Raw genomic sequence first — 23644 nt, forward strand, 5'->3', positions numbered from 1 at the left:
TATCAAATGCAGAGGAGAGATTTGAAGTTTTTGTCCTGGAAAACCGCCTTCCAGGTTTCCCTTACTTCTCCCAGGCACGTGGGCGAAAGCCAGGCTCTTTCTTGACTTTTCATCAATCAAAGGTGGTCCTTCGCACAAACCCTTCTTTCATGCGAAAGGTTCCATCTTCATTTCACCTTAATGAGCCACTGTATTCTTTGGCTCTCCATCAACTCCTGCTGAAGGCTCCTTGCATTCTCTGGATGTGGTCCAAGCCCTAAAGTTCTATGTGGCTTGCACCAAAGACTATCGCAAGTCATCGCAATTGTTTGTGGCTTTTGGTCCTTCCGGCAAGGGCAACACCCTTTCAAAGGCTTCTATCGCCATATGTTTGTCGGTTGTATTTTACACTGTCATCGGCTGGCTAACATGCCCTTTCCGGACAGGCCTAGAGCACAGTCAGTGAGAACTGTGGCTGCTACTGCAGCATTCCTGTCCGGTATTTGCCTGCTGGATATTTGCATGGCAGCCACGTGTAGTTCTGTACGTAGATTCACAAGGTTTTACTGCATCAATAGGGATTCCAGGGAGGAGTCATAGGTTCGGCCAGGTAGTGCTATGCCACCTGTTTGGGTGAGGTGAGTGTTTCTGAGGTGAGTTGTTTCCTTCACTTGAGCTGTACCTCCAACCTTGTGGCTTTTATGTATGTACTGCTTTATAATCTTATTCAAACAGCATGTGTATCTATGAAAGATCCAATGCTGGAGAAGGAATGAGTCACTTGCCTTTAACACCTGTTCTCCAGCATTGGCATCTTTCATAGATTCACATGCGACCCTCCCACCTACCCTGATTGGCTCTTCTTGGCTCATATTGCCATTTCACGTGCAGTATACCACATCTGAAGATGGCCTCCAGGAGTGGAACTAAGGGAGACCTGTCTATTGGCTTTGGGGCAATGTGACCCAAATTGACTATAATAGAGCACTAAAGTAACAATTCATTTAAAAGTGTAATGGTAGACTGCTATGTTACCAAGGATTCCCAGACTGTCAATGGGGAATATTCAAACTGCATGCGAATCTATGAACGATACCAACACTGGAGTTACAGTTAAGTAACTTATTCCGTCTCATACTGTTGGCCCCTTAACAGCCTTGCCCGGAGCGCTGCGAGCTGGCACCTCACATGGGACAGTGCACCCCCTTTTCAACTGAGATTCCACAAGTAGAGGGCCAACTTCACAAGAAACTATTATAACAACTCTAACACACTGACAACGCATACTGGTGGGACAAATGCAAATGTGAAGACTCACAGAGAAGAATCCATTTGGATTACACAGTCAGATATACAGTACACACTTGTGGGAGATGCAATTGCACAACAACCAAGAATACCACATCTCTAATAAACAAATAAGGATAAACACATGCAGTTCCTAGAAATCAATCTAGCCCAAATGGAGGACAAGAGATAGTATGAAAGGGTCATCCCAGGAAGGGAAGGTGTGGGCATTTGGAGAAGGTGGAGGCAGGAGTTTGGTGTGAGTTGGTGATTCAGGAAAGAGGCAGTGAAAGAAGTTGGTAGAGAGACAGGCAAGAGGAGGGAATGCCGAAGGAAGGGTGGCAGTTGCATCGGGATTTGGTGGAAGTGCTCATCAGGAAGGTGGTAGGTGGAAAACACCAAAAGATGGTGGGTGGGAGACATCAGGAGGTGATCGGAAAAGAGATGCAGTGGTAGGAGAGAGACATCAGTAGGTGACAGCAGCAGTATATCTGGCGTTGGTAGGTTGAAGAGAATCAGGAGAAGCATAAAGGACAAGTAAGGTGGTAGCTATCCAGAGCATAAAGGAACAAGAGGGAATTCTTAGCCCAAGGCAGTGGGTGAAACCATGATCAGAAGGCGTTAAATCCATATTGGGAGTAGGGAAAAAGCATGTGGCTTCGAGGAGAATCTGGACAAGGTAGGAGTAGAAAGATGGTGTAGAGGGAAGACATCAAGACCCTAGAAAAGGAAGATGAAAAGGACCTCTTTAGCTCCCCTCTGAAAGGTAGAGTAGGCTACCACAGTTGGCTCTGTTTGCAAGTGAAAGAGAAACCCCAACTGTATCCACAGCTTTTGGCAGGGACACTGCAAAGTCTACAGGACATGCAGGAAAGATCAGAGGTGGTCATATCCTATCATCAACAGGCGACAAGATTGATGGACTTTTAGAGAAACAACCCCAGAGACTGAGAGTAACTGGGAGCTACCCCAAAATATTGTTGCAGAAACTCTTGAACTGCTGTAACCATTGACAAAAGTCAGTCCTGACGCTTTGTTTGATTTTGATCCAAAGAGGAGTATCTTTTATGTTCAATAAAATCAATGTTTAGCTAAGATCTTGTCTGGACTCCTTGTGGACCCTACTTGGCCGTATGTCGGTATCCATTTTCAGAGGTTTTAAGATGGATTCAGTAAATCGAGATAAAGCGTCAATGTATTGATTCCAGACGTATTCTTGGGGCGGCATGAGGTAACGGGTTTATGAATCTTAAGAGTTTTATAACATTATACCTTCAATACATGCATTGAAAAAACTGTGAATAGGAGTAAAGATCATGTGACCATCACAGCTAAGCCCCTAGGTTCACATTCAAATCCTTCATAACAGAGGAGTGACGAGATAATAATGGGAGTGTAGTAGAGTGGGTAAAGGTCCTGGAAACGGCACATTGAAACCCTTGGCTGGCATTCAGGGTCTGAGTAAGAGAAAAATGTGTTAGAGAGCTGGTAGAAAGAGGAAGTACAGAGGACTGAGGATAACTGCTAGGGAGATTAAGCAAACAAGTAGGAGATTTTACTTGTTAAACAGAAAATGTGCTCACAACTGTGGAAATGTTTCATGCTGTGTATCCATGACCACAACGTTCCACCCTGGTCTGCTGGTTTTATTGTTATTTCCATGTTTGTTTATAGTGTTCTTAGTGCCCTTCTTTCCTGGCAAGTAATATTCTCTTTAGTTGTCCATTGTTTGTTGAGTATGGCAGGTTTTACACTTTTTCTGAGAGAGTGGATTTAGGCTTCAAGTTTTGGATTATGGACACATATAGAATTCAAGTTTGAATGTTCCTTTTACCATCTTTTATAGTGGTGGACCTCTATTCATTGTTAGTCCCATGGAAATATTTTTTGAAACACAGCTCCTAATGTAGTCTTGAATATATCCACAAAGTTGAATTTTGTCCATTTCTTTTCTGTAGTAGGTCAGTCCCTTGGGAATTAGAGACTGTTCAGTGTGTCAGTTGGTGCTCTGAGAGGGTGATAACTGATATTTGATTTGTGGTCTGCTCCCCATTCCAGTGAGTTTTTAATGCCGTATAGCAGCTTACTATTGAACCATATATTTCCATTTCACGTATACATTATTTTTTTTTGCATGGTTTGTACAAAATGCAATATTTTAATTATCATTTTTTTGTTTAATTTTAGGTCATGCGCAGGTGCAGCCGCCACTGTGGCTCCAGACTCTCATGAATGCGTGCAACTTGCCCAGTGATTTCACTGTTCAAAGTGTGGCTGTTTCGCTTGTGATGGACTTGGTTGGTTTGACACAGTCTGTTGCTGTGGTTACTGGGGAAAGCTTGAGCAGCCTAGAAATGACACAGCCCTTAAGCCCAAATCAGGGTAGAGTGGCTGTAGTTATAAGGCCCCCGCTTACAGAAGGAAACCTGAGGTACATGGCTGAAAAGACAGATTTTTTTAAGGTAAGGTATTTTCTGTATGTCATGCCATCTATGCATTCAATTTACAGACATGATTTTATAAATGTACTGCGAATATTTATTTCCTCATTATTTTGCTGTCAACTGCATCAGTCATTTCAAAGGTTTTGTGCTTCTAATGGAAACATAGCTCTAACATATTCCCCATCTTTGATATCCTCTTCAGACACAGTCTGTAGCAGAAAGATTTGTAACTGCCACCCAGTGGCACTGTGCCACTCCATTGTCAATTCCATCATGGCTTCTCAGCGCCCTTTTTCATCGTAGTGATGCCATCATCATTTACCCCGAGCCACCAATGGCAGTTCTCTCGGTTTCTTTTTTCTGCAGTCAATGAAGGAGCATTTTATTTTTAGCACAGCCATGTTTTATGACGAGTGGTTGACTGGCCTACAGGGAACTCTGGAGATTTCCCGATGAGCCTCTATTGTATGTGTACCCTGGTTTTCTGATCTTCTTACCCTCTTCCCCTGCCCCCTTCCTTCCATCTCTCTTCATACTGCACATCCCTTTGATGTAAGGAATTTGCTATAAAGCCTCACTCTTCTATGTTATATGTTAGTTTTGTGTTAGGTTTAACTACTTTTTAATTTCTATATGCGGAAACATGTGCTTTAAATGGACTATTTGAACCCATTGTTTCCAAATTTTCTTGTGGTAGAATAAATAAAGAATAAAGATTTTCCATAATGTCTTACTAGAAAGTCTTAATTCTATTAAAGACACGGAGGTGAGCATTATGCTTCTCTTTCTTTATATATTAAAAGAAAGCTCAGCAGCAAGATATTTTTTCTTAGTGTCATAGGTCATAAGTATGAAGAAAAAAGGTGCACAAAAAAATATATAACAATAAAAACTAACAAGAACATCATAAATGTCTTTTGTCCTGAAATAGCATGAAACTTCCTTTCCCAGGAAGCCTGTGGAAAGTTCAACATGAGGTCACCAACATGTGACCTGGATCCTCCAATGAGTAACCAAGTCCCCACATAAACAGTCTTGAATATGATGCCACTTCCTCTTTCTTTGCTGCTCACAGCAAGAGATAAGTGCATCATATTCTAGATCTGTTCTATTATCTGTTTGTGCGTGTTAGAAAGAAACCTGTACAGTTCCCTCTGGGACCACTACAAAAGATTTAAGACTACAGGTGTTTGGCAGTAAACCCACTTGGTAGCAGTCTGTACCACCCAGATTTACCTGGTAGCTGTGGCTGAGCAGTCAGACTTCCCTCAGGAAGAGTTAGGCAGTATATAGAGCATACATAATAGGTACAGAGGCACAGTAGTACAAGCAAACACTGACCAGAGCTAGGTGTAAAAGTATATAATTATTTATTTAAAAGACACACTCATAAATTACACTAGCACAGAAAAGGTAAGTAAGTCAAAACACAGTCACTATTACTTATATGTACATCCCTAGTTATTTGTTGGACAAGTCTAAGTTAACACCACTTATTTCCAAACAGAGGTGAGCGCTTAACGTTAGATGGCACTCCAACAAGTTAGTTAAAAAGGGAGGGAAAAGGCAGAAGTAATGAAAACAGCAAGGTAAAACACTTTCCAGAGATTCACAGTGAGTTTAGAAAGGCAGTCTATTGAGGAGCAAGGAAGTTTGGTTGCCAGGCCCACTCTAGGGAAAGCCAGGCGAAAAGATGCCCAAGATCACACAATGTCACAAGTCTTTACAGGTGAGTAGAAAAGGTTTTACCAAGTTTAGAAAAGTTTAGTTGGGGTGTCCCAGGCTTACCCAGGGTAGAGGGCCGAGGGCTAAATCTACCCCGTACAATCGGTGGCAAGGGAAGCCGGGCGGAACACGGTACCTTTAAAATGGAAAGGATCCTCCAGCGGTGGCAGTTGTTCCTGGTAGTGGGTGCAAGTCGCGGCGTCGTCCAGAGGAGGAGAAGATCTCGTCGTGGAGGAAAGCTGAAGGTCGTTGCACTACCAGGGAAGAAACCAGCCGTGGAGTTTTTCCGGTTAAAAGGATGTTACCCCTCTTTCACGGTTGAGGTAAAAAGTGGTATCCCGGTTGCCGGGGTGCTTGGCACAGGCAAGGCGGCCACGAGATGCTTCAGGGCAGCGAAAAGAAGGCAGAAACTGGTTGTCCCCACCAGTCAACGGAAGAAGACTCTCCAGGCGGGAGATCTCCTCTGTCGTTGGGAAAAGTGGTGAGACGGTTTCGCAGGGCTCCACCGGTGGTGTCGTCTTGGCCGGTCGACTCGGCTTCTCCCTCTTCGGCTTCTTAGGTCCTGTGGCGACTTCTGAAGAACCAGTCCCAAAAACCCTGCTTTTATGCAGCAAACCCCCATTCATACAGCCTAGCTGTCACTCAAACATGCTAAGTGGTGAGCGGGGTGGCTCACCACTTGGGCCAATCACACCAGAGTGCGACATGAGTTGGCAAGGCAACTCAGTCCAGGGTGCCTAAACCCCCTCCCACACCCCCTGTGGTACCCAGACAGAATGGCACCACTTTGGAGGGCTTCTGTGCAGAAGCCTGCCAAAAGTGGAACAAAGGCTCGACTCGGGTTCAGGGTTACTGAAGTGAACCTAGACGCCATTTTGGCTGTGAGTTTTGATGCAAAAAATCCCAACCGGTGAATTTATATTAAATAAACCGGCGGTATCTTTAACATTGCACCAAAAAGTGGTGCATTAAAATCAATGGGAAATCCCATTGGGAAATATTCCGGTGGAATATTTCCGTGGTATCCACTGCCACCAGCCAGAAACTCGGCGAGGGGGGACGGGACAGTACCCCCTCGACAACAGACCCAGGGGCAATCTAATTGCCCCTACCAGTACTTCCACAGTATGATGGTTTGTACTGGTTAAGTTCCTAAGTTAAGACTAGTAAAGTCAATGGTGACTTTACAGACCCAGGGAGACAGTAGTCAGTCCCAGGGTGTGGAGTCTATGTTTGGGGGTCTCTATGACACCCCTGTGTTACTGCACTGAGGGTGCTGTGTAACACACATTCAAAAACCAATGATAGCCTATGGGGAAAAAATACCCCATAGCCCATAAGCACATAGCAAGTCACAGAAACACTCTCAAGTCATGCCCAAGAGTGAGGGTAAAAGAGTCTCACTCTTGGCAGGAGAAAAAAATAAACCCCAAAAATCCAGCAAAGCTGCTGGGGGACTCACTAGGTTAGGAAATTCAGCCTAAACAGAGAATTCTCCCTAACAGTGCGTGTATTTCAAAGGGTTAATTTTTTTTCCTTCGTTTTCTTTGTCAGACGCACTACGCGTCCTCCGATTGCGTGACTAGATCTCTCCGACGCCAGCTGCTTCCTGCTGGCGTCGGAGAGTACTGCGCGTGTTTTCATTTTCCTCTTTTCGGCTTTAACAAGCCATATGCATTGAAAACACGAGGGTCCGCCTTCACGGACCCTCGCGTGTGGTTTCCGCTCGCTTCCCCGAAGTGGCTCATATTGCAGAGCCCGGGGAAGCAACGGCTTCAAGCTCCGTGTGACCGCGGGTTCCGCCCGCGGTCACCAGAGGGAGCACCTGCTGTAGCAGTTCATTTCTTCAGCTTTCTGGCGCTTCTCGAGCTCATTTCCGTTGTGTTTCATAACTGATTTTGCGATCGTGGAAGCCAGAAGCTGATTTTGCCGGCATTTGTTGACTTCCTTACACATTAAAAAAAAAAAGAGGGAGAGAGCTGAAAGCTGACATTGCCTCATTGGACCAGGGCTCTACAGAGATTTAACATTACAATAACTGAGAGCTTGAGAAGGCGGTCTGTGCCCACAGAATTAAAAAAATTATATATATTAATGAAAATCTATTTATATACTTATAATTGAACATTTGGGAAAAAAAGATAAAGGGAGAATAGAAAGGTGCAAATACGATATGGCAGCCCAGTACTTCCCTCATGAGGGCCAGGATTGGTCTGAATATGAGGAAGATACTTTTGACGTAGATGATGTGGCAATGGCAAACAGCCTGGAAAAGGTGCTGGGTTCCACAGTGGAGACCAGCATCAAGAAAGCTGTGTCAGAAATGCTCCTGCCTATTCAGCAGCGCCTGGACAACATGGAGGAGCACCCACAAGAGAACTCCCTACCAAGAAAAAAGACTCAAAAGAGAAAGCACCTTTCAGATGGGGGATGTATTCCGGCTCGCTTGAGTAAAGACTCTACGACCCCCTTGAGCCAGCCAGAACAGCCACTGCTGCCCTTTCAGATGGTTACTCATTGGATGATCCAGGTCACGTGTTGGTGACCTCATGTTGAACTTTCCACAGGCTTCCTGGGAAAGGAAGTTTCATGCTATTTCAGGACTTAAAAGACATTTATGATGTTCTTGTTAGTTTTTATTGTTATATATATTTTTTGTGCACCTTTTTTCTTCATTCTTATGACCTATGACACTTAGGTACACTAAGAAAAAGTATCTTGCTGCTGAGCTTTCTTTTAATATTTAAAGAAAGAAAGAGAAGCATAATGTGAGCCTCCGGTCTTGACATAGAATCTCCCATACCCTTCTTCGAGGGTGTTGGCTTGCTCTCATAGTGCAAAATGGGCCCACTTTGAAAAAATGTCCAGTGCCACTTTTGGTTGCCAATCTACCCGTGTTTACGACCGTTTTGTACTATGTGCCCCTGTTTATAAGGCTTTACAACTTGCAAGGAGTGTGTGTTAGGCAGAATCCTGTGCAGTTCCCTTAGGGAGCACTACAGAAGATTAAGACTACTGGTATGAGCAATAAATCCCCTTTGGTATCAGTCCGTACCACAAAGATTTAGTTGGTAGCTGTGGCTTAGCAGTCAGACTTATCTCAAGAGGGAGATGAGCAGTATTCAGGGTTTCCACAATAGGGCTACAGTACTATGGTACAAGGAAACACTGACCAAAGCTTTGTATTAAAAAGAATATATATATTTATTTTACACACTTCTAGTTCAACACATAAATCACAGTTATTAAATCAAGTTAAAATCAGTCAAGAAAAGTATACACAACTCCCTAGTTAAATTGTAGACAAGTTTGAGCAAGAGTGAAAACTGAGCAAAACGGCACAGTGAAAACTAAACACCAATGGCACTCTATCAATTTCTCACGAGGGAGGGAAAGAACAAGTTATACAGGAATATACTCTGTCACCCTAGCAACACTTCCAATAAGATTGTGAACAAGTTTAGGCAAGGCAGTACTTTAGCATGTATAATGGCACTTCACAAGTTTAAAAAGTGGGAAGGAAAAGGTGGTTATAAGAGTTGGGTGCACCAACACATTTCTAGGTGAGAAGCAATCTAGAGAAGGCAGTTGTAACAGATTTAGCCAGAGTCCATAGGCCTGTGCCAGAGTCAGTGGTACAAGGCAAGGTGCCCAGGAGCAAAATGTTCTTGTAGCTGCAGTCAAATCTTTGTTAAACGATTCGAAAAGGTGGTTGCAGAAGGTGAAATACAATGTTAGATGATAGGGGCGGCCAACCCAACAGGTAGGTAAAGGATTTAAAACAGCTTTAGCGCTACCAAACGAAAAGGGAGGCCTGGCGGAACAAAGTACTTTAAAATGTAGAAGAGGCTCCTGCGGTGGCAGTTGTTCCTGGCAGCTCCCGCAGTTCGGGCGATCCAGCAGAGGAAGAGAGACTCTCGTCGTGGAGGAAGGCTACAGTTACTGCACTGCCCAGGGATGAAACCAGCTACGGTGCTCCCAAACGAAATAAAAGGTACGCTCCTTTAAATCGTGGTCTGGGTGGACAGGTGCCTGGATATCCGGTCTCTGAGTGCAGGGTACTGGCGATTCGACCAAGGCAGGTCCTGGAAGGCGATTGGCAAACTGGTTGGCCCCACCAGCTCAAGGGAAGAAGGCTCTTGCAGATGAAGATCTTCTCTCGTCGTGTGGAGAAAAGTGGTGAGACGCTGCAGCAGGGCTTCACCGGTGGTTCAGTTGATGCAGATGTCTTTGGCTTCTCGCCTCTTCGGCTTCTTAGTTCCAGTGGCAACGTCTTGCTCTTCCAGTCCTCAGGACCCTGCTTTTATGCAAAAAGATCCCCATTCATACAGCCTAGCTGTCACTCACACAGTGGAGTTGTCATCCTGGCTGGAGACCCTCCAGCCTATCAGGGCAGAGTGCGACATGGGTTGCTGAGGCAACCCTGTCCAGGGGTCCTACTCCCCCTCCCACACAATGGGTCCACCCCAGACTCAGTGGTGCCGAAAGGAGGGCTTCTTGGCAGAAGCGCCCCAAAAGGACAAACAAAGGATCCCCGACCTGGGTTAGGATCTTAGAGAAAGACATGCAAAAGAATTCATATAAAAGTTCTGGCAAATAAAACCTACCGGAGTAAAGTTAATATAAAAATAAACCAGCGGTATCTTAGAGGCTGTCAGTAAATGTGGTAGCCTCGAACAATTGGAAAATCCCATAGGAAAATATTCGCGGTCGAATATTTTTGGTAGTAACCACTGCCACCAGCCAGAAACTTTCGAGAGAGGGACTGTACGGTACCCTCTCGAAAATGAACATAAGGGAAAAACTATTAACCCTTTCCAGTACCTCCATAGTAAGATGGGTTGTACTGGTTTTGTTCATAAAGAGTAACTAGTAAAGTCAATGGGGACTTTACATGCCCTGGGAGACAGTAGTCAGTCCCAGGGTAAGGAGTCTATGTTGGGGGGTCGCTACAACAACCCTGTGTCACTGCACGGAGGGTGCTGTGCATCACATGTGGATAAAGATGGTTCCTATGAGGGTGAGATAAACCCCATAGATATTAAACACAAAAAATAGCCTAGAACACACATAGCAAATATGCCTAAGAGTGGGAAAAAGAGTCTCACTCTTAGCAGGAGAAAAAAACAAACCCTTCAAATCCAGCAAAGCTGCTGGGGGACTCTATAGGTAAGGGAAATCAGCCATAGAATGGGAATTCTCCCTAACACGGTGCATGCTCTGTCAGTTTCTGACTTTCACTTGGTGTGTGTTTGGTGCTTCACAAAGAACCATGATGCTGCAGAGTGTCTGTCACCTCATTCCATCCACCTGATGGCAGTGGGGATCGCGTTGACCAACTCTTTCTAGCCCTTATCAAGAAAACGATTCTGGAAAAACCATCTCCAGATGGCTCTTATATGTAAAGGTCACCACCTGAGATACTGATCCCGGAATGATACTAGTGATCTACATAACAGTAGGGGAAGAAGAGAAAAGAAGCACCAGCACCACTCCATTAGTGAAACGCCTTCTTCCAAAACCCACTCTTCCTTTTTGAGAAAGCGTCACTGTAGGTCCCAGCATTGGTTGGAGTCACATCCAAGTTCTGAATTCAGGCCCTCTTTCCCTACTTTTTCTACCCCAGAGGAATGGAAGGCCTTTCATTCAGCTATTCAGACATCTTCTACTGTCACCACACCATTGGTACCTGCTGCTCCTAAAGGTTCAGATCTGAGGGTGACGCTGGGAGAACTGATGGCATCTGCATAAATGGCCATGGCACCACACTTCATACCTTATTCTTGGGTGCTGGTTATACCTGCTTTGCAGAGGCCAGCTTCTTAAAAGATGTTTCTGTCTGCACCGGTGGAGCCAGCTCCAGCGGAGCAGTTTGTCTGTGCTTGGGGATGCTTTCTGCCTCATGAAAGACAAATCTCTTTTTCAAGGTTTAGGGACATTCTCGAGGAGAAGGAAGAAAATGAAGACCTGCCATGTAGCTTTCAACCTAGTGGAAACTTTCAGAAAATTCCCTGCCATAGATGTTTCTCTAGAGGAGCATTCATAGTCTGTCTTGGTCAAATTGGCATATGATCTGAGAGCAATAAAGTGTCTGCCTACTTCACTGGACTCATACATTTGTCCCTCTGCCATATCTACCTTAGGACCAAACGTTGATTGCTTCTTGGCTGCTATAATTAGGTTGGTGAATACGCAGGATTGCACCGAAAACACACTTGACAGAAACCTTCCATTCTGGCGACCAGAGCCAACATGGATATCCCTAAATTCATATCAGCAGAGAATCTGGACAGAGCTCCCCAAATGATGAAGTGTAAGTTTAGTAGGCAGTCTTCTCCGTTGCCAACATAGTATTTAAACATATGCTTGTTGGGGATTTCACGTTTAGGACTTCAATGAAACTTGAGTTATGTTTTTTTCCCTCAAGACAAATGAGGGCTCTGTAGACAAGTTAGGTATGATTTGGGAGTCAATGAATGTTGTGGTGAAGGAGTTTTGTATCTTTGCCAGTAAGGGTAAGTAGGTCCCTAATACAGTAAGGGTAAGGAGGTCCCTAGTCCCTCAAATAACTTATTTGTGAACAATAAACCCCCACTAGTGCAGAGGAGAGCTCCAGCCTACGTATTAATGAAAGCGGAAGTTCAGGGTTTGGCTTCTCCTATTTTCTGGAAGAAGAGGTGGGCAGCAAGGGAGCACCAGACCCCCAGTCATCGCCTCATCCTTTTATCTGACCCAGAGAAGCTGGATCTCTCCACATCCCGGGAAGAATTCTCTACAGTCCAACATAGCAACCTCTCTTTGAAGCCTGCCTTTGATACTGTGGCCTCCAAAGAGGTGGGCCGAATTCTAGTGCATCTTACTTTTTAAAAAAAAATAATTTTATTTATTGATCGAAGGCTGGCGCCCTTACAACATACATCAGTGTAGTAACAAACCTTATATATAACATGTATATCACATTTTACCCCCCTAGTCCGCCATTGCCTCCAACTGTTTTCATTTTTACCCCCTCCAACCCCTTCCCCTCCCCTCTGGCCCCCACCCATCCCCCTTCTATAACCCCATTTTATACAATCCAGAGTTCCAGGTATTATCGAGTCCCTTCCAGGAGGGTTGTGCCAGGTTTGTGCCAAAGTGTGATCCTCAAATGACATGCGTATTCTTGAGTAGACGTTGTTTGAAGAATTGAGCTTCCCTATCTCTCACCAGTTCATGAAAGAGGGTCCAGATTGTCAAGAACTTCAAGTATTTCCCTGTGCAGAGGGCGCTTACCTTTTCCATCGCCATTACCCCCCAGATTTTGACCCACCAGCAGGCAATCGATGGCCCCGATACACACTTTCATTCCTGCGCCAAGGTAATTCTTGCTGCCGATAGAAGGTGGTTGATTAAGGCGGCTCCTGGCCCCGAAATTGCATAAGCGCCTTCCAGTGGTGCCCCCAGCAATATTGTCTTTGGGGACATCGGGAGCTCCACACCCACGATGTCTTTTATATGTCCTAGTACTTCTTTCCAATAAAGCCCTGCTTTGGGGCATGTCCACCACATGTGGTACAAGTCTCCTCTACCCCCGCAATTCCTCCAGCATGTAGGGGGTAACTCTTATTGATTCTGTGTAGGTGATAGGGGGACATGTTCCACCTATAGCACAACTTGTACGCTGATTCTTTGATTGTAGTGCATTTGGACATGCCATGAGCCCTTGCCCATATCCGACTCCACTCCTCATCCGTTATTGATTCCCTCATGTCCTTTTCCCAGTTTCCTTTCTACAGGAGGTTCTCCTCTAGTTGCGCATTTGAAAGCAGTCTGTAGAGTCTGGCCGCACCTTTCGTCTTCAGACCCTCCTGCATATTTAGTTCCAACCCCATCAATGGTCTTGTGCCTGCTCTTTTCACCGTTGGGTGCGTGATCCAATGTCTGAGTTGTATATACTTATATCGCTCTTTTTCCCCAATTCTGAACCTCTGTTGGCAGTCTGCGAAGAGTCGGGGGATCCTACGCTGTACATATCTTTTAGGGTCATGGATTCTGCTCCCGGCCATCCTTCCCAGAATTGCCGCCGGAATCCCGGTGTAAAATTCAGGTTGTCCATAAGTGGGGTAAGTGGGCCCATCTCACCGCAAATGCGTTTCCAGCCCAGAGCCCTGTCCCAACTCTGCAGGGACATCCTGGTTGCTTCCAGTAGGGGACTGTCTTTGTCCCGGGCCTCCGCTTTTAGCCCCAGTGTTCTTAGCGGGATTGTCGTGGCCGATTGTTCTATCCGGCACCAGTCTTTAGAGTCCTCTTGTCTCGCCCATCTCAGCATTGGCACCAGGTGCGCTGCCATTTTATATCTGCCTACCTTCAGGACACCCAGACCTCCCAGGAGCAGGGTATGCATCAAAATTCTTTTCTGCACCCTTGGCCTCTTACCTTGCCAGATGAAATTGAATATTGTCTTTTGGAGTTCTTTGATCCTGGTAGGCGGGATGGCTACTGGCAGCGAGCTCACTACATAGAGAAGACGGGGGAGGATGGTCATCTTCAACGCCGCTATTCGGGTGAAGCAGGACAGTTCCTGGGTTTCCCATCTCTGCATGTCCTCTCGCAGTTGTTTCCAGAGGGGTACCATGTTCGTCTTGTACATGTTGGCTAGGTTTTTTGTTAGGCGTACCCCCAGGTACTCTAGAGATTCCCCATCCCAGATTATGGGGAATGCTTTCTCTAGGGTCTCAACCATTCCTCTTCTCTCTGTGATGTTCATAGCTTTAGATTTGGAGAAGTTAATAGAGAACCCCAACACCTTTTCAAACTCCTGCAGCTTTGTCATAACTTTGGGCATTGTGACTTTAAAATCCCCCATGAAGAGCTAATATCATCTGCATATAGTGCGATTTTATGGGCCTCCTGCCCACATGTCACCCCCCTGATCTCCGAGTCCCGTCTTACTTGAATTGCGAACTGCTCCATAGCCATCGCAAAGATCAAGGGGGAAAGAGGACAGCCCTGTCTCGTGTCTCGCCTTATTTTAATGTGTTCGGAGCTCTGACCATTGACTATGAAAAACAATGATGGGATCTGGAAGTTGGCAAGCACCATCGTGGTAAATTCATGGCTGCATCCGAAGCCCTCCAGTACCAGCTGCAGGTATTTCCAATCCAGGCTGTCGAAAGTCCGTTTGGCGTCCAGTGGGGCCACTGCAAACTCTTGTTGTGAGTGCGTTCCCATGTCTATATCATCTTTTGCCCGCCTCACATTGTCCTGTGCATGCCTTTCCGTGATGAATCCCGCCTGGTCATCATGTATGATACTCGGGAGGACTTTCATCAGCCTATTCGCTAGAATTTTTGCATAGATCTTCGCATCTGTGTTTAACAATGCGATGTGGCGGTTGTTTGAGCATTCTATAGGGTCCTTCCATGGCTGCAGGGTCAGTATGGTCATGGACCTTCCCATGTCGGCCGTGACCGAGCCCCCTTCCCTGATTGCCTTGAAGAGGCGTGTCAGAGGGGCCAGCAGTTGTATACAGAAAGTTTTGTAGTAACCATTCCCAAGCCCATCCGGACCTGGGGCCCTTGTTTGCTGGCAGTGCCGAGATCGCTTCGCTGACCTCTTTCGCCGATATCGGGGCCCCCCAGGGTCTGTCTATCTTGATCCGTGATCTGGGGTGGGGGGGCGTGGACCGCATATAGGAACTCTGCTGTTCTGAGTCGAGGTCTTCACTGTGCAGTAGTTCTTTATGGAATTGCACAATTCTTTCCATTTTCTCTTTCTCTGCCGTGTGTGGGGTCCCTCGAATGTCTTTTAGTTGCGCTATATAGTTACAAGATTTTAATTTCTTCAGTTTCGCAGCCAGGAACCTGTTTGCCTTACCTCCATAGATGTAGTAGGATTGTTTTGTGTTCAGCAGTGTCTGGGCAATCCGATCTGCTGTGAGGTTCTCAAGCTGTGCCCTTCGCTTTCTAAGCTCCCACAGGGATTTCCTTGTTTGTCGGTTTTTATGCTGGTTTTCAGCTTCTTTCACTTCCTTTTCTAACCTTTGTGTTATAAGGGCTCTTTCTCTGTAGTGTGCCGCTGCTTGTGAGATGAACTCTTCACAGACAACCGCCTTCGCCGCCTCCCAGATCACCCCCAATCTATCTGCCCATTATCATTCTCTGCAAAATAGTTATTTATAGTACTCTCCATATGTGCCCTGAGTGCCGTGTCTCTTAAGATCCACACTGGCTTCTGCCGACTCGCTACTCCCCCCAACTCGATCCCAAACATCACAGGTGCATGAAAAGAAATATATTCCACTCCTATCTCTACTTTTGTCACCTGGGTGACCTGGGGGATCAGTGTAGCCAAGACCAGGGTCATATCTATTCTAGAATAGCCCAGATGGACGGCTGAATAATGGGTATATTCTCTATTTTCCCCCTGGAAAAATCGCCATGTTTCTATTACCCCCAGCTCCCGAAAGAGTCTTCCCAATGCTTGTCTATTCCTTTGATGGGCAATCGTGGGTGGCAGTGTTTTGTCCACTGTTTGGTCCATAACACAGTTAAAGTCCCCACCCACAATTATGTGACCCTCGCACCAACCGCCAAACTTTTCCACTATCCCAGAGATTAATATGTCTTGCTTTTTGTTGAGGGCGTATAGGGTAATTATTGTGTACGTACTCCCCTATCATGCCTTTAAGCCCAAAGTACCTCCCTGCTGGGTCCCTGCGGAGCTGTCTCTTTTTGAGCTCCAATTCTCTACTAATCAGGATGGAGACTCCTCTTCTCGTCTTTAGGGAGGAGGTGGAGTTTCCTGAAGGATCCCTATCGCCGTTTGCATACGCCGTAGCCTATCCAAGATTGACCGGCGTTTCATGGGGGAATTCAGCCCCTCTGTGTTTAGGGACACTATAGTCATGTCCACCATTTCGATGTGTGTAGGGATAGCTGTACCTCTATTCCGTGAGCTTGACTAACCCAGCTCCCATCCCCATCACCCCTTGTTCTCCCTTTCCCTTCCTGCACTCTGGATCGTTCCTTTTTACTCTTTCCCCCTTTCCCACCCCCCCTCCAAATCCCTTCATTCCCCTCTCACCCTTAGCCCCCCCCCCTTTTTCCACCACCCTTGAGACATGTGTGACCGGGGTGCCTAAGAATGCCCCCCAATGTAGGCCTGGGGTGTTGGGTCACAAAACGGCTCACAAGACCCGTATACCAGGTTACTTGCATAGCCTAAAGTAGATTCCAAGATGCGGCTCCGCCTGTCTCCGCACAGGCCAGATTTTTAAGTTTGCTTGCAGACCCTTGTCTGTATCGTGCCTGCTTACTTAAGTGTCGCTGTGTGGAGTAACTTGACTCGCTCCTACCGGTTCCGTTAAGCTTGGCTTTTTGTATGGGCCATTCAATTTAGTTTCTCTTCTGGGTCTACCCTCCGTTCTGTGGACCATTCCCACGGATTAGCTGCTGTGGGCAGGACGTCCCGCATAGGTCCAGATATCCCCTAATTTTGGCCATCCTCTATATTTAGCAGTGATAGGCCCTCCTCGCATGTGCTGATCCATCTCTGTTTTCCTTTCCAAATAAAAGACAGGCCAAAGGGGTATGCCCAGCTACAGGGTACATGCTTCGTTTGTAGGGCCTTCGTCACCGGCCTCAGAAGCCTTCTCTTGTGGAGAGTTGTGAGCGGCAAGTCTTTAAAACAGCTGGATAGGGCTACCGTTGACCGTCAGGTCCGTGTGGGCTCTAGCTGCTTTTAGTATGCTCTTCTTAATACCGTAGGATGTGAGGGCGACCAACACATCTCTAGGCCTTGCAACTGGATCATTTTTCTTGTGACCCACCCAGTGTATCTTGTCGAATTCTATTGTTTCAGGCATGGTGTCAGGAAGCATGTTGCTGAAGGTTTGCTGCATCGTGTCACAAAGGTCCCTGTCCGACACCGTCTCTGGCAGACCATTAATTCTTATGTTAGACTTCGTGACCTGTTTTCAAGGTCCTCGATCTCTAGTTCAAGATTGCTGGTGGCCCTAGCTACTTGAACTAGTAGAATGCGTTTCTGCTTTGCTTCTTCTGCGACGTTAGAGAGGTCGTTCTCCACTGTGTCCACTCTGTCTCCTAGCTCGTTCACCTCTCTACGGACCTCCTGCAGGGAGGCTTTTAGTTCGTCCTTCAGTTGCCCTATTTGGGCCTGGAATGTGCCTGTCATCCTCGCCTCCATACCGTTCATACACCTCAGGAGTTCTTCCTTGTCGGAGGCCATATTGCTGCTAGGTGTGGGCAGGTCTGACTCTGCTGATTCTGGAGGGGACCCGGGTGGCAACAAGTCCTGCTGCGGTTTTTGTCTCCAGCACTTGGCCAGTTGATTCTCCTGCCGTTTGTTTATCCCCTTTACTCTCGGGGGAGTGCTCTTCATTCTGGCTTCTGGCATCAGGGTCTCAGTTCTATCAACAGAGCCCTCCTTCACACCTTCCAGCTCTCTCTCAAGAATAAGTCCCCTTATTATGAGGCACCGGGCTTTCAGCAGAAGGGACCCTTCCCTCTGACCTGCTTAGTTCAGTGGTACGTTCTCCCGCGTTGCCTGCCCCTGGGGGTTTTAGCCGAGTGTCCTGCTGGAGCTAGCGTGCCCCGAGTCCAGAGATCTGCGCCCCGGATGGCCCCCGCTGACCATGTTCAACCCCCCTAAGTGAGTAGCTGGGTGATGCGAGTTGGGCCCTAATCCGGGGCTGCTGCTGGGATGGGGGGGATTCCCCGCTATCTTTGTGTGGCCCAATGAGGCAGGAGTTGCTATTTCTATTGTATCACCCTTATGTTGGCTTCACCCTGCTGCATGGGGCCCTTCAGTGGGGGAATACCATCTTTCAGACGTCTGGGATGTCCGCTCACTGCAGCTGCTCCCCTCTGTCCCGCTGTGTCTTGCCTGGGTACGAACGTTTTCAAGTGTCTGGGCCCCCGGGGCAGGGCTTCTCTCCTGCTCTTTATTTGTAGCTAAAACATTTGCATATGGGACTGGCGGGTGCCGAACCAGGGCAGAGCAGGCCTTCTGCTCTGGGGCTGCTCACCTCCGACTCCGGCGCTCGCCGTCCTCTTCGCGTCTCCTCAACGGGCCAGGGGCACTGCGCCATGCTCTGTGTTCTGGCTCTACTGCCTTCTCCCCTTCGCAGTGGCCTCCTGGTGATGCTTCCTTCGTTCCTCAGAGGCCCCAGGGGGGGGGGTCTCGCCCTCTCTTCACTTCAATGGGGCCCCCAGCCAGCAGGGCTCCACCTCCGCAGCCCGTTTTCCGGTCAATTTGGCTTTCCTGGGGGGCCGGCCCCTCGGAGCGGAGGCAGTCCGCTCCTTTCCACCGCGGCTTCCCGCCACACTCCGGCTACTGGTTTTATCGATCCAGGGCTTTCACCTTGTCAACCAGACGAAGCCCCGCCAATCTGCCCCCAGCCCCCCACCAACGCTAGAGGGGACGATAAGGGCGCGATCCAAGAAAGAAGGGGATTGTTGTATCAGGTTACCAACATTGTAAAGGTGAATTGACAGACCAAATACCAACTGATAGTCCCTCCCAAATTTCAAAGAGCTGCCCTCAACCTCGCTTATTCACACCTCTCAGTAGAGCATCAAGGGATCACCAAAACCCAGGGACTTGTGGTTAGTAGGTTTTTCTGCCCTTGAGTTCGCCAGCAAATCGAGTAATGCAGCCTGGATTGTCTGTGTGCTAGAAAACATCTGGAAATGGTGTATGGAGGATCCCCTCCAACCCAGGCTCATCTTAAAAGAATCCTTCTCTCAGATTGGCTTGCAGGTCATGATACCCTTGAGAAGGTCCAAAGGAGGTGCAGCCTAGTTGTCTCAGATTATTCCACTCGGTGTATGGAGACCGTCTTTGTGAAGAACAATACCACAGAGAGTATTGACATTATATTTCTCGCAGGTGAAATTCCCTAAAGTATATTCACAGACCGGCCAGGAGCAGAGCCCTGAGGCTGTGAGGGATTGGAGCTCTGTCCGTATTACTGCTGAAATCCTGTTAGGATCTTAATTTGGGCACACCAGGCAGGCCAACTGTGCTACAGGGGCCTGTGAATCACAGTGGCACCCACTGAGCCACATTCTGCACCGGAGAGGTTGCGTAAACGCTAAAGATTGGTGACGGCAGGTTGGTGGGCACGATCTTGGAGTGTCCCGCAGCAACCTCAGCCTGGTGGTGGGGGGAGCAGATTGCGGCCAGGCGCGGGATACCCGTGCCCACTGAGAACAGGTAGCGGGAGATCCTGGCTCGCTGCTGGGAGTGAATGTCTAGAGGATTGGTGTGTGACACACGATAAGGAGGAGGCAGCGGAGGGGCAGCAGACTGAACAAGCTCAGTTGAGTTGGGGGCATGCCTGACTCAAGTGTGGATCTGGTACCACGGGAGGCTGGGCACCGGCCAATTCAGCAGTAAGGACGCTGGTTGTGCCTGCAAACTCTGTATGGTGGCTGGCAAACGCGCTGGCTAGAGGGCCCTCACTGTGTGCGTGCTGGACCAATGCCATGGCTGTCTAAAGGAAAGTGGAAGGTGAGAGCTGGAGCACCAATCAGCGAGCTCAGTCCCACCTGTAGGTGGTTGTGTGTATTGGCCAAGGGGCACCACCAGATACTTGAGTGACAAGGGGAGGCAACCCAGACAGGTGCAGCAGCTGGCGGGCGACGCACAGAGAGCCGCAGGGACATAATGTACTATCGCCATGGAGAAGTTGCTAGAGGCAATTCAGGAGTACAGAACTGTGTTGGAACAGAAGGTACAGACGGTAGGAATGGAGGTGTCCCTTATTAGAGCTGACCTAAAGAAGGTCTCGGAGTGCACGGAAGCTGAGAGGAGAGTGAGGGAAGTGGAGGATACAGTGTTGGTGTTACAGGCCAGACTTAATGCTCTCACAGGGGCAACAAGAACCCTGGAGGCAAAGGCGGAAGGGTTGCTCAAGAAGGAGTAACATGAGGATCCTGTGGTTCGCAGAGGGGTAGATGGCCGAGTGTTGGGTTGTTCGTGGAGAAACATTTTTTGGAACCTCTGAGGATCAAGGGCCTGTCAATGTGGTTCTCAATCGAGAGGATGCATCGGGTGCCCGGAAGGAGACCACCCGTGGGTGCACCTCGATGGCTATCATGGTTAAGCTCCTCAACATTCGGGACAGGGATGCCAAATTACCGGGCACCAGACCAAGCTCTTTTTACACTGTGGGGAGCTCGAAATGTTCTACTTTCCTGATTTTACTTGAGGTGCACAGTCTGCACAAGTTATATGATGCAGTGCACAGGAAGCTGAGGGAGCTTGGCCATAAGTACATGATGTTTTACCTGGCAAAATGAAAGGTGATCGGAGAGGGGTGCTCCTTCTTTTTTCACAGCACTCAGTGTTTGGGAGAGGATAGAATCTAGGCCCTCTGGAGGCGTAGGAGCTAGCTGTGGTGGCAGGGGGCGTGCCGGACTGGCCAGGTCGAACTTACCTCGCACTGTGACAGCAACATCAACCCCTACCTCTGTAGGAAGGGTATATATGGGTACGGATTGGGGGCCTTAATTTGGTGGACAGTTCACAAACTAGGGAGGATGATGCTTAATTGGATGAGGGGATGGTGGACCTGCAGAGATGAACTTGAGGGAAGCCCTGTATAGGATGGCTGCGACTATACTGATGCCTTGTTGGGGCTATTGGCTGGAGACTAACACAAGGACTCTGATTTCCATGAGGAGCTCCCTAGTAGGCATGCCAAAATAACATCTTCAAATCTTGCTGATGAAAATATTTGTGATGAGAAAACCAGTATGTGTTATTGCCAACAGAAAATGGAAGATTACCCTTTAAATTCCCATTACACTGGGACGAAGAAGATGATGTGCGGAGGAGAGAATAATACGCAGGAGACCAAAAAGAACGGAACAAAGGCTTGCACAGGCTAAGCCCCATGCTGACGTAAGTCCAAAAAGGGGAGCAGCCTGGAGATGCGAGGAAAGAGCCCACGAGTTACAAACAGTCTCGAACGCTAACTCAAGTGAGAAGCATAGGCAAGACGTGCAGAGGGAAGATGCGCAGCGTCCTGCAATCGTAAGAGGGTAAGAATTGATAGATGAACTAAAGTCAGTAGCGAGGAAGCCAGTAGTACAGAAGATGGATGCGTGGTGTCCCGAACCAGAGAGAAAGAACCTGAGAGTGGCGGTATGACCACAAGAGGTTCGTGGTGGAGCGAGGGTCCTAACAACAATGCCAAAACATTCTACCACAGCAGACAAGGAACAAGCCAGTATACTTAATACCGTACGGCAATCCGAGACAACAAGACGGAATAGAAGGTGATGAAAGGCCTCGAGAAACCAAGTTGGAGGGAAAGCAAACCGAGCCTCAAAGACCGAAAACTCCAGTGACATTTGCCCTAGGAATAGAAAGTAATAGGGAAAACGGGAGACCCAGGGGAGTGAATGAGAACCAGTACTGGAATACTCATTTGCATCACAGTCAAGAGAAAGATAATATCAGGATATCAGAAAGAAGAGTGAATGAGAATCATTATTGGGATGCTCATACTCCTCATAGTCAAGAGAAAAATATTGTAAAACCAGTACAAAAAGGAGTAAATGAGATATATTCTGGCAGTCACCATATTCGTATCCGTCAAGGCCAAGAAGATTGAATCAAAATAGAGGTTCAAGTGAAAAGAGAATCCGAGAACATGGTGGACACAGTATATATATTTGATGGCAAAGAACAGAAAGAAAGCCAAGATTGTGAACTGTTCAGAGCTAGTCCAAAATGAAAAGATACTTGCTGGTTAGGTTTACCAGGGAAAGAGGAGAGAATAACTCTTTGTAGAGTAGAGGAAAACAAAAGAAGAAAGAAAAAAGAAAAACCCAATACAACAGTGAATGAACTATACAAACTCACAAAAGCAGTTACCACAGACTACCTGAAGATCAACTATTGAAAAGTTGGTGAGAAATCAACAAGCCTCAGGAGAAGGGAGACATTCTCCTGACTTTAAGTTATTAAGATAGTGGTAGGGTCAGATAGGCTTAGAGTTGAATGGTGGACAGTTTAATTTCTAGACATTCACTGACGACTGACGAGCACCTTAGCTAGTTTCATTAGGTAGAGATTCCTTGTAGTATAGGGAAAGCTAAGCATTGTTCCTTTTCTTGAATAAACTTAACAGTGAAATGTCTAATCAGAGTCCGTGTCCTCCTTCTGACCTACCACATCGGGCACAGTAGATTTGGCTGTTCTCCCGGAGACTCATCTAAATGCATAGGGTATGGGCAGGTTGGGGCAGAGGTGGAAGGGTCAGGTTGTGGGACCTATTTTTCTTTATATGCAAGAGGGATTCTGGTGTGGGTTAGGGACTCCTCAGGATTCACAGTCAGGCGAACAATGGTGGATGTAGACAGGAGGTATGTTGGCATTGTGAAAACTTTGTTTAGGTGTTTGACGTTGTTGCTAAGTATTTATGCCCATAATGTGGATCAGGCTGTGTTTTTTGAGAACATGCTAAACCTGATAGTTGCCCATTGAGCTAACCTGGTGTTTAGGCTGGGGATTTCCATTGTGTGCTCAGCAAAGATCTAGAATGCCTCTGGGGGATGTCGTCCGTAACGACGGCGAGAATGTCTGATCTGTGGGACGTGTGGCAACTCAAACACAGGGATAAACGGAGTTACTCGTATTTCTCTGCGGTGCATGCTTCATACTCCTGCATAGACTATGCCTTTGTGGGAGAGGAGGAGGTGGATCTGGTGACGAAGACTGAGTACCTGGCTTGGTGGTCCTTCTCGGATCATGCCCCCTTGCGTCTGGGGGTGTAAAGGAGGCGCGGTACGCCGCCCATTACAAGTTGGAGATTTGACAATAGCATGCTGTTGGACTCGGCCTTTAGATCATCGCTGGGGAAACAAATCCGGCAGTTCTTGATCTTAACTGGGACTCCACTGGGCACAGATAGACTGAATGGGAAACTCTGAAGATGTTCTTTGGAGAGGTGTGCATCTCAGCAAAGGTTGGGGTGCGTCAAACTCTGCCACGATCCTGACATTGGAGCGATCAGTGGCGATCTTGGTACAGAGAGTTGCCAGAGAGGAGTGTGATGAATCCTTGGATGTAGTTACTTCTCCCAGATGGGGAGCCTGCTTACCGATAGTCCCCCTGGGGGTGGTACATGGCGGGAGGATCTCATGAGGAGAGACATGGATGAACCTCCACAGGAGACTCAGTATGATAACCCTTAC

The 23644-nt window shown here is 47.4% G+C and overlaps 1 protein-coding gene across 5 annotated transcripts in view; it reads left to right on the forward strand.

The window, feature by feature from the left end:
- The window catches only part of DOP1A (DOP1 leucine zipper like protein A), a 2904166-nt gene that overhangs the window by 1127011 nt on the left and 1753511 nt on the right, over positions 1–23644 (forward strand). For all 5 annotated transcript variants that reach the window (XM_069606322.1, XM_069606321.1, XM_069606320.1 and 2 more), the window contains one exon: positions 3454–3728. In XM_069606322.1, coding sequence (XP_069462423.1) covers positions 3454–3728 — 275 coding nt within the window. The remainder of the gene's footprint in view (positions 1–3453; positions 3729–23644) is intronic.

The sequence above is a fragment of the Ambystoma mexicanum genome, chromosome 4p, assembly GCF_040938575.1.
Source record: "Ambystoma mexicanum isolate Mex_15411 chromosome 4p, UKY_AmexF1_1, whole genome shotgun sequence".
NCBI lineage: Eukaryota > Metazoa > Chordata > Amphibia > Caudata > Ambystomatidae > Ambystoma > Ambystoma mexicanum.